At 41.9% G+C, this 15,658-nt stretch overlaps 1 protein-coding gene across 3 annotated transcripts in view; it reads right to left on the bottom strand.

The window, feature by feature from the left end:
* Window positions 1–1,550: 1,550 nt before the first annotated feature.
* pbx1a (pre-B-cell leukemia homeobox 1a) overlaps window positions 1,551–15,658 on the bottom strand; it is a 51,612-nt gene continuing 37,504 nt past the window's right edge. The window contains exons 1-8 of one of the 3 annotated variants that reach the window (XM_013912550.1): window positions 12,958–13,351; window positions 12,404–12,648; window positions 10,660–10,850; window positions 10,355–10,490; window positions 8,919–9,078; window positions 7,896–8,008; window positions 6,674–6,763; window positions 1,551–3,336 (exon numbers count right to left, since the gene is read on the bottom strand). In XM_013912550.1, the coding sequence (XP_013768004.1) occupies window positions 3,244–3,336; window positions 6,674–6,763; window positions 7,896–8,008; window positions 8,919–9,078; window positions 10,355–10,490; window positions 10,660–10,850; window positions 12,404–12,648; window positions 12,958–12,967 (1,038 nt within the window). In that variant the 5' untranslated portion in view covers window positions 12,968–13,351 and the 3' untranslated portion in view covers window positions 1,551–3,243. Of the gene's footprint in view, window positions 3,337–6,673; window positions 6,764–7,895; window positions 8,009–8,918; window positions 9,079–10,354; window positions 10,491–10,659; window positions 10,851–12,403; window positions 12,649–12,957; window positions 13,352–15,658 lie in introns of those variants that run through there. The other 2 variants (XM_005721351.2, XM_005721352.2) reach the window with 2 other exon arrangements.

Genomic DNA, 15,658 nt, shown 5'->3' with positions numbered 1-15,658 from the left:
CATACCCTCGGCCCTGTTGTTTGGCCAATTATGAATATTCACTTGCTATGAATGTAATTCTGTCAGACATGCAACTGTCCATTCAGATATTGTCAGCTGTGTTGTTTGTATTTGAAGAATCTGATCATTTTCTCATTTTCTATCAGATTTTGAGCCGAATCACGACTTCAAGTGATTTTGCTTGAGCAATGTCCTCCATTGTTATCCTACTAAGACACATCATGAGCCACACTAAGAAACGAATTTTAAGCTTACAGAAAAACTCAATAGACCATAAAAATGTATGTAAGGTGTAAGGTGAGACTTCTTTGTTTGAATTTTGGGTTGATGAGAGGAATCCAATCAGAAAAAATTGGGTTTTAAGGAGGAGGAAGGTAACTGGCAAGTGTAGATGAACAGAGGAGTCGCACCAAGCTGTGAATCATACAAAGCTACTTTGGTCCAAGAATAAATATATCGAGCTGGAAGAAACCAAAATAGGTCTCCTTTAAAGGCCTCCTTCCTCAGCAGGACACAAAGAGCTTGGAGCTTGGTGAGTATGACAGAGTAAGAGATTTTTTTTTTTTGTCTTGGTCTTTGGATTTGTCATGACATGACGTGAATCACATTGATTAATGCAATAACCTATTGTGCAACAATCTAAACCCCTGGGTCCTGACATTCATGTGAATACTATGCAGACATACTAAGCACAACCCACATAGCAGCAACAACCGCCATCAGCAGCAGCCTCTCCCAGCACGACAATTTGTCATCATGAAAAACTGCTCGAGCAACATGACAAGGAGCTCAAGGTGTTGACCGGGCTCCCACGATATCAACAAACATGACAAAAAATTATATTAACAAGACCAAATCTACTTCAGTCTGTAACAACTGCTGAAAAATACTACCAATTAAGAAAGAGCCTGTCAGTGTCAGCCAGTGAGAGGTGCTGATGAGTATATACAGAAGCTTTTGTGGCTCACAGTCAATACACTCTAAGTTTCTGGATGGCACAGTGGTGTAGCACCACTAGTCACAACAAGAAGATTCCCAGTTTGATCCACAACTGGGACCTCTCTGTGTGGAGGTGCTCCAGCTTCCTCCCTCAGTCCAAACACATACCTGTCAGGTTAACTGGTGATTCTAAATTGGACTTGCTTGTGAGGTAGATAAAGTGCTTTAAGTGTACAGAATAAATTGCTCTATGAGTGTATGGCTAAGGTACAACCTGAAGTTAAAAATGCTACATAAACACATGTGTGTTACATCCTCAGTACACACAAAACCCTCTGTTCACTGTAAATGCTTGGATTTGGTTCAGTGTGCTTTTATCTGAGTGCATGTGTCCAAATATGTTGAATATGTTTGGACAAGAGCCATCATGAATGGTAGGAAGATGTGGAGCCATTAAGGGAGTGGGGGCTCACTAACCTTGGCTGACTTTCAGTTATCACAGCAGTGATTACCATCGCGCCATTGACGCCTCCGTGTGAGCAAAAACGTAGAGTCGTTGCTGTCTCGTAAAGCCACAATAATAAAAAATGCTGGATGTATGATCGCTCTGCATTACATATCATTTTAATGTGTTGAAAACCCTTTTCCAACAAAGCAAGTCAAGCACAGTGGTGCACATTAACACATGTTGAAAACCCATGAGCTAATTCACAAGAATAGGAAAACAAACAAACAAAAAAGCAAAAAAAAATAGGAGCCTACATTAAGCACACCATAAAAAAAATACAAATACAAACAAATAGGCCACACAACATAAAAAGTGTCTATAAACAAGGTTAGACTGCTCAGAAAACACATTATTTGACAGAATGACTCGTCCCTTCTTTAAGTACTTCATCGTTAACGCTTCCTTGTAAAACTTTGATACTGAGAAGAATCAGCCTGATAGGTACGGAGGCAAGCATGACTTTGAACATCTATATTTGTTTTGGTGTCAGTTCTAGAGTTACTAAAGCACTTCCAGCAGAATAATGCACTGATTTATATGCAAATGAACATCCTAACAAGGACACAATTCAACAAAAAATGCGTAACACGTCAAAAACTGTCCTCAGCTGAGCCGCAGTTCATCCACCTGCTCCTTCCGTCGTGACGGTGATCATTGGCTTCATGCTACGAGCATCTGTGGGCCTGCGCCGCAGCTTCAGGAGCAAAGATCCACTGTGCGAGCATGTAAAACTCTATTAGCATAATGACTTCCCTGTTTAAGTGGATTGCAACAAACTGAGTTACATGCGTCTTTGACAAACTTTTGTCTGCGATGAAAGTAATATTTCTTTTCATCTTTCTCTCGGAAAGGATCGGGATTAGTAACAAAGTAACCAAACACGGCGAGTAAACTGAGCAGTTTTGTTTTGGCATGATCAGAATCTGCTGCGATAAAGAAGAACTCAGAAAAACACAATTCTTACTTTTCCTATTAAATCTGTCATTCGTGTATCTGCAGAACCAAAACCAACATTGTGTAAAATCGTCTAGGTTAATGATTCTTAATGAATAATGTCAAGCTTGTCTGATTTGATGACAGGTATTTATTTATTGTTTTACAGATAACATACTTCACAGGGTTACCTTAGAGGTAAAAATCTCCTGACAGAACTTGGTTTTGACTCGTCGGAGACAGCGAGGGGAAGATGAACATACTTTTTGTCAAGCACACATTGTAAACAACTGAGCAATATTTAAGTCTAAATGGCGTACCATAGAATAGGTGAGAGACAACAAAATGTAAGTAAGAAGATGTGCCTCTTGCTCGCAAAGACAAAAGTTTCATTTTTACAAAACAAATAATGGTCACTGACATTTTTCTACTTTTTTTGTTGTTTTTTTTAAGTGGCTGAGAGGTAGAATGAAGTATTTTCAGTTAAAACCAATGATTTTATTTCTTTGCTTTATCTTATCGTCATAATGAGCGAAAACATTACGAGTGAATAAGGAACCCCAGCCCTCCGATTATAATGTGAAATCTGTACAAACATCTCCATTGATTGCAATATCGTTTAATTTTTTGAAATATTTTTTATTGTGAAACTTTTTGTTTGTATCCCAAAAGTCCATCGTTATAAGCAGAGGAAATATTATTGAATTTTTCTGGTTAGGATTTCGTGGTACCTCGCCGTACGGTGGGGCAGTGAATTCCTTTTTTTCTTCTTCTTTTTTTTAATACTGCGAATAGCAACGTCAGTTCATGTTTTTTACATTTTTTGTTTGTTTTTCGTGGATGGAGTGTAGAGATGGATATATTCAGTTGGAAGTATCTGAATGAACGCTTCCGGGTCCTTCTGTGGGCGATGTCACTGACGAAGGAGTCGGAGCATCTTGCCAGCCACCGTTTGTCTGTAAAGACACAAGAAGACAAAATTAGCTTGAATATGAATGTGATATGAAATATCATCATTCTTTATATTAAGGATGGGCTGCTAAATTGTGTCAAAAATCTCAAACACGATTAGCTTGGTTATTATTCAGGGCTGTTATTTAACTGACTTCATGCATTTACAGAGCTCTTTTCTTCTTTAGTTTTCTCCAAACCAAATCACTAAAATTAAAACAAATAAACACAAACTACAGTTAATATGAAATAAAATAAAAAGAGTGGTTCTAGATTTATAAGAAAAGAGTAAACAGAAGGAAAAAAAAACATGTTTTTTACCCCAAAGTAAAATATTCTTAGTAAAAACTCTCCTCCTCCTGTTTGTGTTGTGAACAAGAGTTAGGTGAGGAGTTTACCTCACAGGTTCATGCAAACCATGAGGCTGGAGCCTGGAGGTGTTTAACTCGGCTGGTTCTGATCAGATATAATAAAAACAATCTGCACGTTGGCATATTGCTACTCACTAACACATAATGTCCTGTTTTCTTTAAAATCAAAATATGCCAGGGATGACGCTGGTCACAACTTCTACACTTCGGTTTTTGTGCAGAGTAAATTAATACGTTATAATGCGTTAATTAATCTGCAGACTCCTGTCAGAGCGAGGCTGGAATATTTTCTTTATGTTGAGCGAAATGACCACACAGGACAGTGGTATTAATCTGCTCATTGGACTCTTAAACAGGGAGACAATAAGACGATTTATGAGCTTTTTGCTGTAAAAATGAAACTTCATCATATGCTTTCATTACAAGGGACTACCGGTGCACTACACCCTAGTTTTATAAAGTACCCATACGCCATACAGCTACACTGTAACTGATTATACTCTAATATCTACAGGAAGATACTATAATAGGTGTGTGCATATGTGTTAGTATGCTGGGTCACTACTGTAATTCACTGAGGTAAGGTTGCTTGGAAAAACTAATGAATAGTGAAGATTTCTTTGAAAATTACAGTTTTACTTTAAAATATACACAAACCTTTTTACAGTGTGCTGTACAGACTCACCCGTCCCCCCAGATATGTTCAAATAGAGCCAAATATTGAGCCCAACAAAAGCACTCTTTGCCTTCTATATGACATCTATGTAATATAAACCACACTACTTAATATTTACATCTTTAGTGTATTGATTGAAGATAATAAATGTGGAACTACACCTGCCAATAAAAAGGAGTACGCTATAGGTAACGCCTTCGAAAAATATTCACAGCAGAAGGTTTTGCTTAGCAGGTTTTGTTGTTAAATATATATGAAGAATACCAGGTAAACCCTAAACGTAAAAGCAAATATAAAAGACTTTCTCAAAAGCAGTGATGTTGCTCCTAAAACCTCTAAATGAAAGCACTAAAAACTGTCAAACGATGCTTTCAGAAAAAGAAATAAATTATCATGCCACTTCTTTCACTTGGACCTCCACATGGTCGACATAATGTGAGATAAACAGCAAAGATAAAACAGCGAATACGCAGACTTTTCATATATCTCAGAATATACCCCTGAGATGGATGATAAAAGAATAAATTATCACAATAAAAAAAAGCTCTTTAAAATGGAAGCCTTCTCAAATCATCATAAAAGGTTGGCTAAAGACCATTAATTGCAATTTCAACGCTATTAGTGAGTGCTGGGAATGTGCTTTGGCAGCCTCTTATTTCCAAACCCTGTTATTTTGTGTAAAGACCGTCTGTCATCTTATTCAGAAGCAAGAAGAGGGAAAAAAGAAAGAATGAGGAGGGGAAAAAAATGCATTTCCAGTCTCAGAGAAAGTCGACACCCACCAGCAATTTGAGGGGCTGTAATTGCTGTTCAAGGATAAAGAAGGAGAGGTGAACCACGAGAGTTCAGTCAGTAAATCTTAGAAAGAATAAAAAAAATATATCGTTTGGGCTAAATAGATGCACGACTTCATTCATAAGCTTTTTGCAATTTTTGTTAGTAAAACTGTAAAAGAGCCTCATATTGTTAAGAATTTCCGAAATAGTTATTTCTATTCTTTTCTAAAGCTTTCAAAGTAAGTGTTTCTACTCAGGCTGGATCTGCGATCTATTTCACAACAAACAGCACAATTAGTTTTAATTATTTTTAATATATCGATTACTGCAATTTAAATTTTGCAGGGTGGCTCATTTGAGTTTTGGGGGGGTGGGGCTTGCCTTGACAATAAAAGCACTTAAAAACCAAATGCGTCGTTGAGCGTCCAGTTCCAATTTATTAATGAAGCCATTTGTGGTAGCTGCAGTTTAACCACTCATTTATGTATGACAATTACACTGCAGTCATGATACGCTACGTTTCTCTGAATTACTAAATCATTTGATATTTGATGTTTAAAAAAATCCTCAAAGGCTAATGAAGATAAAAGAAAAAAGCATTTAGAGCAGAACAAAGTTTTTTATAATCCTCTACTACCTCCACATTTTATGAACAAAAAGCAAAATTAATAAGAAAAAGAAAGAAGCCAAATTAGCTGCGCGACTGAGGTCAGAGATTCATAATTTGGTGTGTTGTTATTAGTCTAAATTACAGATGTAAAACGAGCCTGTTGCATGCTGCAGCGCGCTGGATGCGTTCTCGTTCTTATTTTAGCACGAGGGGTGTTGCAGGCTTGGCTGTCAGTGCTGCTGTTCCTGTGGATGAATGATCTGGCCAATGTGCTTGGACTGTTAGCCCAAAGCCTCGCTCTTTCTGTCCCTGTGACTGTCGTATTGATTCTGTTCAGCCCCGCTCGGCCTGTCGCTGTGGATCTACATGCTAACACACTGCCTCGAGTGCTGCCTGTCCCGCCCTGCCCGGCCCAGCAAGGAGACCGAGACAACTGGCTGAGGCTTTGACAGGCTGCTTAACGAGTTATTTTAAGGATTAGCAGCAACTCTGAACTTCTTTTTTTTCCAAGCCAGTCTTGGAGGGGGAAATAAATATGAGTCGTCCTACAGTGGCAATGACAGAGCAGCGTCTGGTGCGACGATGACACCTGTGTCCTTGTTTCTGTCGACTGCAGGTGCCTCGCTAACGCTAATATCCTCCGACAGGCTAGGAGCATGTCCAGCTACTCAGCCTGGTAGCTGCCTCGTTGCCTGCCACCATAGGGCACGACTGGGGCAGAAGACAGAGGGGGGTTGGGGGCAAGTGGCTGGACAACAGCCCAACCCCGGCAAAGTCTGCTAAGTGGCATTTTAGTGTGCATACAGATTTAGGCGATATCACCAACATTGTGCAGCTGGGGAATCACTGCAAAGTAAAAGAGCAAAGAAGCACTGAGAAGGACAGAATGAGATTGTTTACAGGTCTTACGTTGATGCCCTGTGGACTGTACATCTGGCTGGCTGCGAGGCTGTCACTGTATCCTCCGGTCTGGCTGATAACATGGCGAAGGGTATCCACCTGGAACAGCGGGGACACAGACAAAAGGACCAGTAAGACAAAAGCTCTGGATAACAAAGACAGTAATGCACAAGGAAAGGTCAGTCTGATAGTAAAAGGGTATCATAAACAGGAAAAGGTTACAAACAGCGAATCAGAATGATTTGGCCTCTATTACAAGCTCGATAACAGACGCCACAAAAGGACAAAAACACAGGAGTAAATATAGGATAGCTAATTATCAATGTATTTGTTGTTCTTGTTGTATATTCTTATGTCCAGACTTGTGTCTTTTCTTTAAACTATTTAAAGTCGAGCAAACACTCAGATGAAGTGCCACAGTATCACCTGCTGCCAATAAAACCGTGGTGTGATGCAGGATTTGTTCTACTGTTAACATTTTGTCATGCTCTTTCCAGATTCCACAGTCCAATTCATATTTCTTTATATTTGTTTTCCCCAGAAACACACTTTCCATATGGATTTCACAACAAATCTGACTGCTCTACCAACTAGACAAACATATATGAATTTGTACTTTGTGCCTTTTTTATACTTGCAAATCTTTGAGATTGAGGTCATTCATTCGTGATCAGAAAAATAAACTCTTTCGGGTTCAATAATTAAGGGCAAACCCCGAAGACCTTTTTATCTACGATAAGGGCCGTCCCTTCTGCATATTCATGAACGACCTAAAGCGATTGGCGTGCTGATCAGAACAGAAGAGGAGGAATGGAGGGAGAAGGAAGTGATGCCGAAAGCACTGAAACCAAATGAGGCCTTCACTACGGGTGGTGATTCCTTAATCCGTGGTGAGAGTTGTAACACTGCGTTGGTCATGACTGTCCACTGGGGCAAGGTCAGGGAGCTACAAAGTGCACCAGTGGCTATGTGAACTCTTGTCAGAGGTGCTGATGAGTGTTGCACCGTTTCCAAAACTGTCCGCAGTCGTCTACTCAACTGTGGCTTGACAATGGTTTCTACATTAATGTAGTGCTTCAGGCTAAGTATAACCTCCGTTTCACAATGTAGGTCAAGTTATTGTGGGCATCTAAACTCCCAGACTGGTCAGCGGTTAAACCACATCACAAACGAGCTCAGGAATGTGCCAGTTTACGGCCACATGGGATGCTAAACTTGGAGAGGCGCCTACCTGGGATTGTATGTTGGCCCCAACCTGCCCCCCTTGGTACGAGTCCCCATTGAGGGACTGCACACTCATGAACAAGTCTCCGGAGTTTGACATGTTAAAAGAGCCAGCAGAACCTGAGAATACACAGAGGCAGAAGAAAAAGAAAGACGTGCAGACAGGAGGAGAAGGATCAGAAGAAAGGGGATAGTAACAGAGAAGAAGAGGGGGACAGAAAAAGGAGTTAAAATGAAATCATGCATAAGCACAAAGGCATTGAATGGGTTAGTTTGAGAGCGTGGCAGGCATTATGAAAAAGACTTTTTCTACAAAGTTGCACACAATAGACGCACTGAATCAACCAGCAAGAACAATCCGACAGGTTCTCGTCGTAAAACTGTTTAAGATCCAATTAAAACGAGCCTCATGGATCATATTACTGTTACATGTCCGTGCTGCTAGTGTTTCATTAAGGAAGTAATAATTGATCTGCAGGAAGACCCAAAGAATCGTATTCGTCCTTTAATGGACCCCAGCTCCCCAGATGTAAAGAGACCATCGCGTAACTTGATTTCAACACCCGGTCCTAATCCAATACAGTCGCAAAGTCTCTATATGACAAAAGACTCCGCTTGCCCTCTGAGCAGCTTAATGGCATACATGAGGTCAACCGGACAAGAGGCAGGAAAAATTAACGTCTACAAGACCAAGAGGTCAATAACAGAGAGAGAGAGTGAGAGAGAAAGAGAGAGCGAATGAGTGAGGGAGGAAGATAACGACGGCAGAGAAGAAAGGAAGAAAAATGGAAGAAGAACGACAAGAAAGCCAAAGTGTATTACTGGGTTAATTAAGGAGAGCGTTCTGTTAGTCTATAAGAAACATCACCAGAGACTGAATTCTTGAGTTGTGGCTTTGGTATGAGAACGTCAATACGCTCCATCTTACGCTTCTATCTGCTCTGGTGAACAACAAATATTGATAATGCCTCTATTGATGGAACTTGTTTCACTATAGCCCAGCGGCCTTTAATCAGAGCCCGAAGCTCACCTGCTGAATTGGGAGTAGATGGGGAGTTGGCCTGGCTGCCGTGAGCGGACACGCTGGTTGCATTGACTGCAGTCCTCGCTGCATACATGTTGGCCTCTTCTTGGAACTTGCTGATGTTTTTCTTGTATCGGATCCTCTTGTTCCCGAACCAGTTTGATACCTGTCAAGACGGTAGCAAGATAAATAAAAGCAAATATAAGATGATACTCTGCACACCTAAAAAGTCTGAGTCATGCCACGTACACCAGTTAGCACAATAACCTCCTCTCTTCTTTGCACGGTATTTCATGTTGCTTGCGAATTAATTCTCATGGAACAGAGCAATATGGAAAGCCCTCCATCCACTTTCTTCTGCTTATACAGACATCCAGACCTCCCTCTCTCCAGCCACCTCCTCCACCTTATCTGGGGGAAAACTGAGGCCTTCTCAGCACTACAGAAATATAACAGCAGTATTCCAGTAGCACTCTTCTTGTTTTGATGAGGACTTCATGGACCAGATTTAACTTTTTCCTGCAGTTGAACTGCAAATGACTGTTACCACCTAACCTAGAACCCATTTCATGTATTTCTACAGAAAAATAATCTGCTATTGAAGATAAGTCAGAAAAATAATCTTGTATTGGTGCAAAAACCCCCCAAAACAAAACAAAAAAATTGGCAGATGCATGACACTGCAAAGCTGCTGAGTCCAAAGTTGAAGCAATCACAAGAAATTCACTAATGACTCTTATATGCAGATTCTCTGACATTTACTGTCATAGAAATGATACCAATTCATGCTGCATAGTTACACTGGCTGGCTGACTGGCTCTCCAACAAAACAGCCCAAGGCAGAAGTGGCTCTGCACTTCAAGCAGGTAAATGATCAACTTTCCATATTCAGCTCGTGCCACGCTCTACATGTTTGAATTTGGTTGCTATTCCCTGTGAGTTTTTTAGCCCTATTCAAATTAGATTTTTGGGTGGTCGTCTTTATTACTAGTATTTATTTAAAAAGTGATGGAAAATTATAGCCAGCGTACCAACTGAGTAAAAAAACAAAACAAAAAACAATGAAACAACCCAAAAAGAAAAACGAGGATCCATGATGAAGCAAAAATGTTACAGTACAAAAAGAAAATGCATGCAAAAAAGAAGCTTTTATAGTTAAAGTCTTTGTAACTATCCAGTCTTTCCATGAAAAAACTGTGAATCATTTTTGCATCAACTGACTGTCAAATGCTCCTGGAAAGGTATTGGTAGCTTTGGAAACTACTGACAACTTGGTAAGAAAACCAACTGTTTTTAATGTGAGTGTTTCTAATGGTAACCCCAGGCTGACAGGGCTCCCGACCGCTGAAGCACAGAGCCCTGCTGATTTAGAATAATTGAATTGTTTTTGAGCAACACACTTACCACAGAGCCTAATTTTCTCAATTTGCCTAGGATCTTACCTGTGACACTGTGATGCCACATTTTTTGGCCAGTTCTTCTTTGGCCTCCTCGCTGGGATAGGGGTTACTGAGATGGGAGTAAAAATACTCGTTTAGGATCTCTGTCGCCTGTTTGTTGAAGTTCCTCCTTTTTCGCCTGATCAGAAAAAACACAGAAGAGAAAAATGACTCCTCTCTTGCACCATCAATAATCAATAACTGTAATAACAAAATCAAATGGAGTGATAACAAAAAAGCAGCTTAGAGTCAAATAGAAATATAAGTACATATGAATAAGATTTAGTTGGGGGCGCACAGACACACACCTGGCATCAAGAAAGCGTGAGCGCAGGATCATAACAGCTTCACAGGTGCTCTGCTTCAGCTGCATCTGAATGGAGCTGAACTTGCGGTGGATGATGCTGACCATGCGCTCGATCTCTTTGGGCGAGATGGGTCGTGTTCGAGACTGCTCCCTCAGCAGGTTCATCACATGGGTGGTGAACTCATTGCACGCCTGGATGCACATACAGGCAGGATTCATAAAAAGAATAACTATCGCAGAGGCTCGACAGCTTCAGACAGAACAAAAGGATGAAATTGGATTCTGGTGAGCCTGCACCTTCACTGGTAAGCCTTGGCACGATCAGTGCTGACAGTGTAACAGCAGTAGTGTTAGAGGTAATAAGAATAGTCTGAATTAAAGCGGCAGACACGCAGCGATGTTTCAAGCCAAACAAATGTGGCAGCGGAGTCATACAGCGGAGGCAGCGAACACTTGCAGTGCTCTGAATATTAAAAAGACTTCTCTTCAATAGCAGAGAGAATGTGACAAGTGAAGAGAAATCTAAAATGACAGCAGGCTTTCAGTCCCGTTCATGTTCAAGAGGTTTAAACTGTCTCCCTCTCTTTTCACTCCATCTTTCCGTCTACCTCGTTCTCTCTCTGTCTGAATCAGTCACTGGATATGACTGCATTCAGAGTCAAGGTGTCTGTTGCTTGTCAACACCAGGGTTACGTCAGTCAAAGTGATGCACTGAGCAGCCGTTCTGCTTGCACACACACACGCTAGACACTACTCACTCATACCACGTGAGGTGTACATAGCGTGGTGACACAAAAATGCTCAGGTGTATATTGGCTTTGACAGTTAGCGATGACTAGCCTTCCTCGGAGAAGATGACAAACCCAGAACGCTTTGACTTCCACGGGAATGACAAGATGTTACAGTCTGTGGAAAAGAGCTGGTGTGTGACTGTTTGCCTGCTGAAGATAGCATCTCCGAAAGGCTCGGCTTGCCTGTCCCACGAGTGCTGATTTCAAGAACATTATACTCTTAGACTGACAAAATTACTTAAACATCCTCAGGAAAATATCTCGTCTGTCCTTTACCAACTTATTCCTATTTAGGCTGGCAGCGTGGAGCCTCTCCCAGAATGCAAAGGGCAAGAAGATCTGGTCTGGACGGGACGTTAGAAAGCTAAAATGAAAAGCCAGATCCTCAACATTACAAAAACAGTGAGGTCATACTGACAGAATGGCAAGATCTTCCATCCACATTGATTTTTGGAACTGCTGAAATTTATGCCAACAATTCTCACAAAATACAGATTCTGTATCCATCAACATGAAAGTGCAACGTTTTGCCTTTTTTCAAACACTTAACACCAAAGAATAGAAAAATCACATTTTTGCTGACAAAAGGTTTTCTCTAATAAAATAATGAATTTACACACAGGATTCCTTGTTACATATATCCATATACACAATCCAAGAAAAAAGGGAGTTTCGTACCATTGACTGGCTCATGGGCACATCAATACGGGAGATCATCCTTTTAAAGGGGGGTTAAATTTATGTGTCTTTCGTTGAGCAAAGGGCTCAGTTTTCAGGAAAAAAGCCTCACTTACATACAGCTTATGTATGCACTCGCATTATACTAAAACAGCAACATAAATAACTTGTGCACACAGAGGACCTGAGCTAAATCCGTGATCCATGATAGCTGAGGAAGTGTTGAATGTGTTTTGAAGCAACGTGTAATAAAGAATGAGCTTGCTTTTCCCCCACCTGCTCGTACTTCTCCAGCTCCGTGTGGTAAATTTGCCGGATCTGAGACAGCTTGGCCCGATAGTCAGAGTGCTCTGCTGAGTTGTCGGCGCCAATGCCGCCGGTGGCTGCCGCTGCGGCGGCCGCAGCTGCCGACCCGCCGCCTTTCTCCGGTCCGGCCACGCCCTCCGCCAGCAGCATGTTGTCCAGTCTCATCAGCTGGGGGTCTGGAGGCTCCTCCTCCTGGGCACCTCGAATACTGAGCACTGTGGAGGACAGAAGAAGAGGTCACGAGAGCAATGATGTAATACGGGCCGATCTGCATGGGTGTTCAAAATGACTGTGGGTATAAAAATTTTACAGCGCCTGAGAAAGGAGTCTTAAGTATTCTTCCATTTTACTGAGTAGACACCCTGAAATACAGGCGTCATTAAAAGAGTTCAAGTCCACGCCATAAAAACCTGCAGCCTTACACAGGCTGGCAGCTGAGCGAGAGCATAAAACTATCATTTCATTATTTTTGACTATCATTTCATGCAAAAAAAGAAAAAAAGAAAAACGACACAGACTCCTACCAGAGTTCATGTTTCATGTCTCTAGCTGAGGTTCAGTTTCTAGCTGAGGGCTTTATTATCCTGTTAATGTCTAAACAGAAAAACAAAACAATTATGAGTCCTGCTAGAGTTTGAGTTAAATAAAATAGTCCCAGTGCCATATTTACACACAGAAATGAAAAATGATGAGTACGTTAAAGAAATATAGTAACATTAATCATAATTAAGAGTTCAAAATGCATCATTTAACAAAGAAAATATTCTTTCAGTAAGAATAAATCTAACATTTGCTTCAAGCTGTATCCATATCTCTCCCTTCTGTACACGGCCTAATAACAGCACGCCTCGGACGCTGGTGCCACAGCCACTGTTTAGATAGGACAGCGTCTGAAGCTAAACTGAAGCTTCTCATACCTACAGGCGCTCAGCTCTCGGCTGACACTCATCTCCCATGGTGTGGAGAGTGAAGTGTAAACACAGCAAAGACAGGCCTGCTGAGGTGGACAAGCACAAATGACATACCACACCACAACACGCACAAGTGCAGGCTCAGCTCGCACGAAAACTCTCCGCCGGTGGCTCTTCTAACACTATTTTAACTGTGCACAAGTGGTTCACCCTCACTTTCAAACAGAGAATGAGGTTTTTTTTACTGCCCTGCCTCTTTCTGCCACCAGAAGGCTCCCTCGGTAAAGAAGCGGAGCGTCCTGCTTTTCAGCGAGCAGCTGAAAACAGCCGACCAGGTGCAGCCCCTCCGTTCCATCCCCTGTCTTCAAGGACAAAGACAAAGCTGCCACGACATTTGTCATGCACACTTTAATCCACACATCAATCAAAATGCTTAAAGAGGACGGTCTTACATTACATACTGTACGTCCCTTCCGTGATGGCTGTAGGCAGTGAGGGGATGTGACAGGCTGTGTGACAGAGAAAGCCATATTGTAGCTAAACAGTCTCAGGTCACAGCGACGGCTCCTTTGTAATGAGGATGTAAGGCTGAGACGCCCTGTGACCTTTCCGGGGAGCAGGGGGTCCAGATGGATTCCAGGAGCCGCGTGGGGAGCTTGTCTACCACAGTCCACCTCTTTTCAACTGCCCCCCCGTCACCACCCCGACCACCACATCCACCCCCTCCACCTTTTTTTCCCCTTCCCTCCCTTTTTCTCCTCCAGCAATAACATCATCCATTCCCATCAGCTCCAACACGTGAGCAAGCGCAGCTCAGGAGGCAAATGTCAATGGCTATCAGACGGCTGGAAAAGGTCAGGAGTTCAGATGGGGGGGAGTGGGCGCATGTGCGCGAGTGTGTGTGTGTGGGCGCATGTGCACATGTGCTGGTAGATGAATATGTGGATATTTTTCATGTGAATCACACCAGCGGGAAATTATAACACTCGCCAATTTGATTCTGACAAAATAGTGGCACATCCCTACCAGAGGGGGAATCTAATGAGCCTAAGAGTGATTTATTCATTCCCTCCAAGTCCCCGAGTGCACAACTAAAAGCATGAAATGGATTAAATAAATACAATTAATAAGGAAAATCAAACAATTCACTGTGCTGTGGCATAATTACCCCAACCACAGCCATCAGCTTTATTTATTTCTGTTCAGTAATAGCAATGAAATCGATTAGACCTCAATGCCAGTCAAAGCGCTCGTCGTGAACTCTGCGACCACGGACTATACATTAACGTAATCACCTGACAAAGGCGAGTGCCCTCTATTAAAATAAGTCACCCGCTCCCAACAGTTGCACAACAACAACAACAATGGCAGCAAAAAAGAGAAGAAAAACTCTTTAACACACACTTTTGACTTTCTCTGGTGGCGACAAAGGAGCGGAGACCGCCCCACTCTGCGATTCTCTTATTCCACGGACAGTCACAGATTAGTATCTATAAAAGGAAGATGGCCATCATCTCATCTTGATCATTACCGACAGACTTAATTGAACAATGAGAGGACGCAATTCCCCTCTCTGTCGCTTCCTCCTTCCCTCCCTCCCTCCATCCTTCCTCCTGTCGTCTCTCCTTCCCTTTGTTTGCACGTTCTTGTGTCAATTCTTTCCCGAGATTTGGGCCACCAACCCCACAACCACCAAAAAAAAGGGCAAAAATAAATGTGCATCGCAAACTATTCTCGAGCCACTTCCTATATGATGAATGGACTTCTAAGAATAAGCCTTTGTTTTGCTTATTGACAGGATTAATTTATGCCGTTTTACTTCCTTAAGAGCTGGCTCATGCCCATCGCCGCACTGCCTGCTGTTTGCAGACAACAGGAGTGTAAATAAACATGACGATTAAGCCACCCACTCATACAGGGAGACTCAAGGTACAAGGAACGCACACACACACAAACACACATGCAAACACACTGGATGAACAAATGTAAGCACTCTTAATAATGAAGAAGCACACAGTAAAAAAAAAAAATACACAGCTACGCACATTGCCGGACTACCCCGAGCACCCAGCCTGGCGCCCTGCAAGCTTTTTTAAATGAAAACATGTTTAATTAATGACGTCAAAGTATTCTGTCACAATTAGGAAGATTTACAATCAAACAAGGCAGCAGTGATGTCCCTGACAGCCACGATGAAAGTTTAGCCCTCTTGCCTCTGACTGGCAGCTAGCAGCCAACACTGGACTGGATCCATTTCCCATCAATACAGTAATGCAATACACTCCACAGCCCCGTAGTGTGTATGTATGTGTGC

This window comes from Pundamilia nyererei, unplaced genomic scaffold (assembly GCF_000239375.1).
Source record: "Pundamilia nyererei isolate P.nyererei 1_Seehausen unplaced genomic scaffold, PunNye1.0 scaffold00004, whole genome shotgun sequence".
In the NCBI taxonomy this organism is placed as follows: Eukaryota; Metazoa; Chordata; class Actinopteri; order Cichliformes; family Cichlidae; genus Pundamilia; species Pundamilia nyererei.
This window is presented reverse-complemented; position numbering and strand designations above follow the sequence as displayed.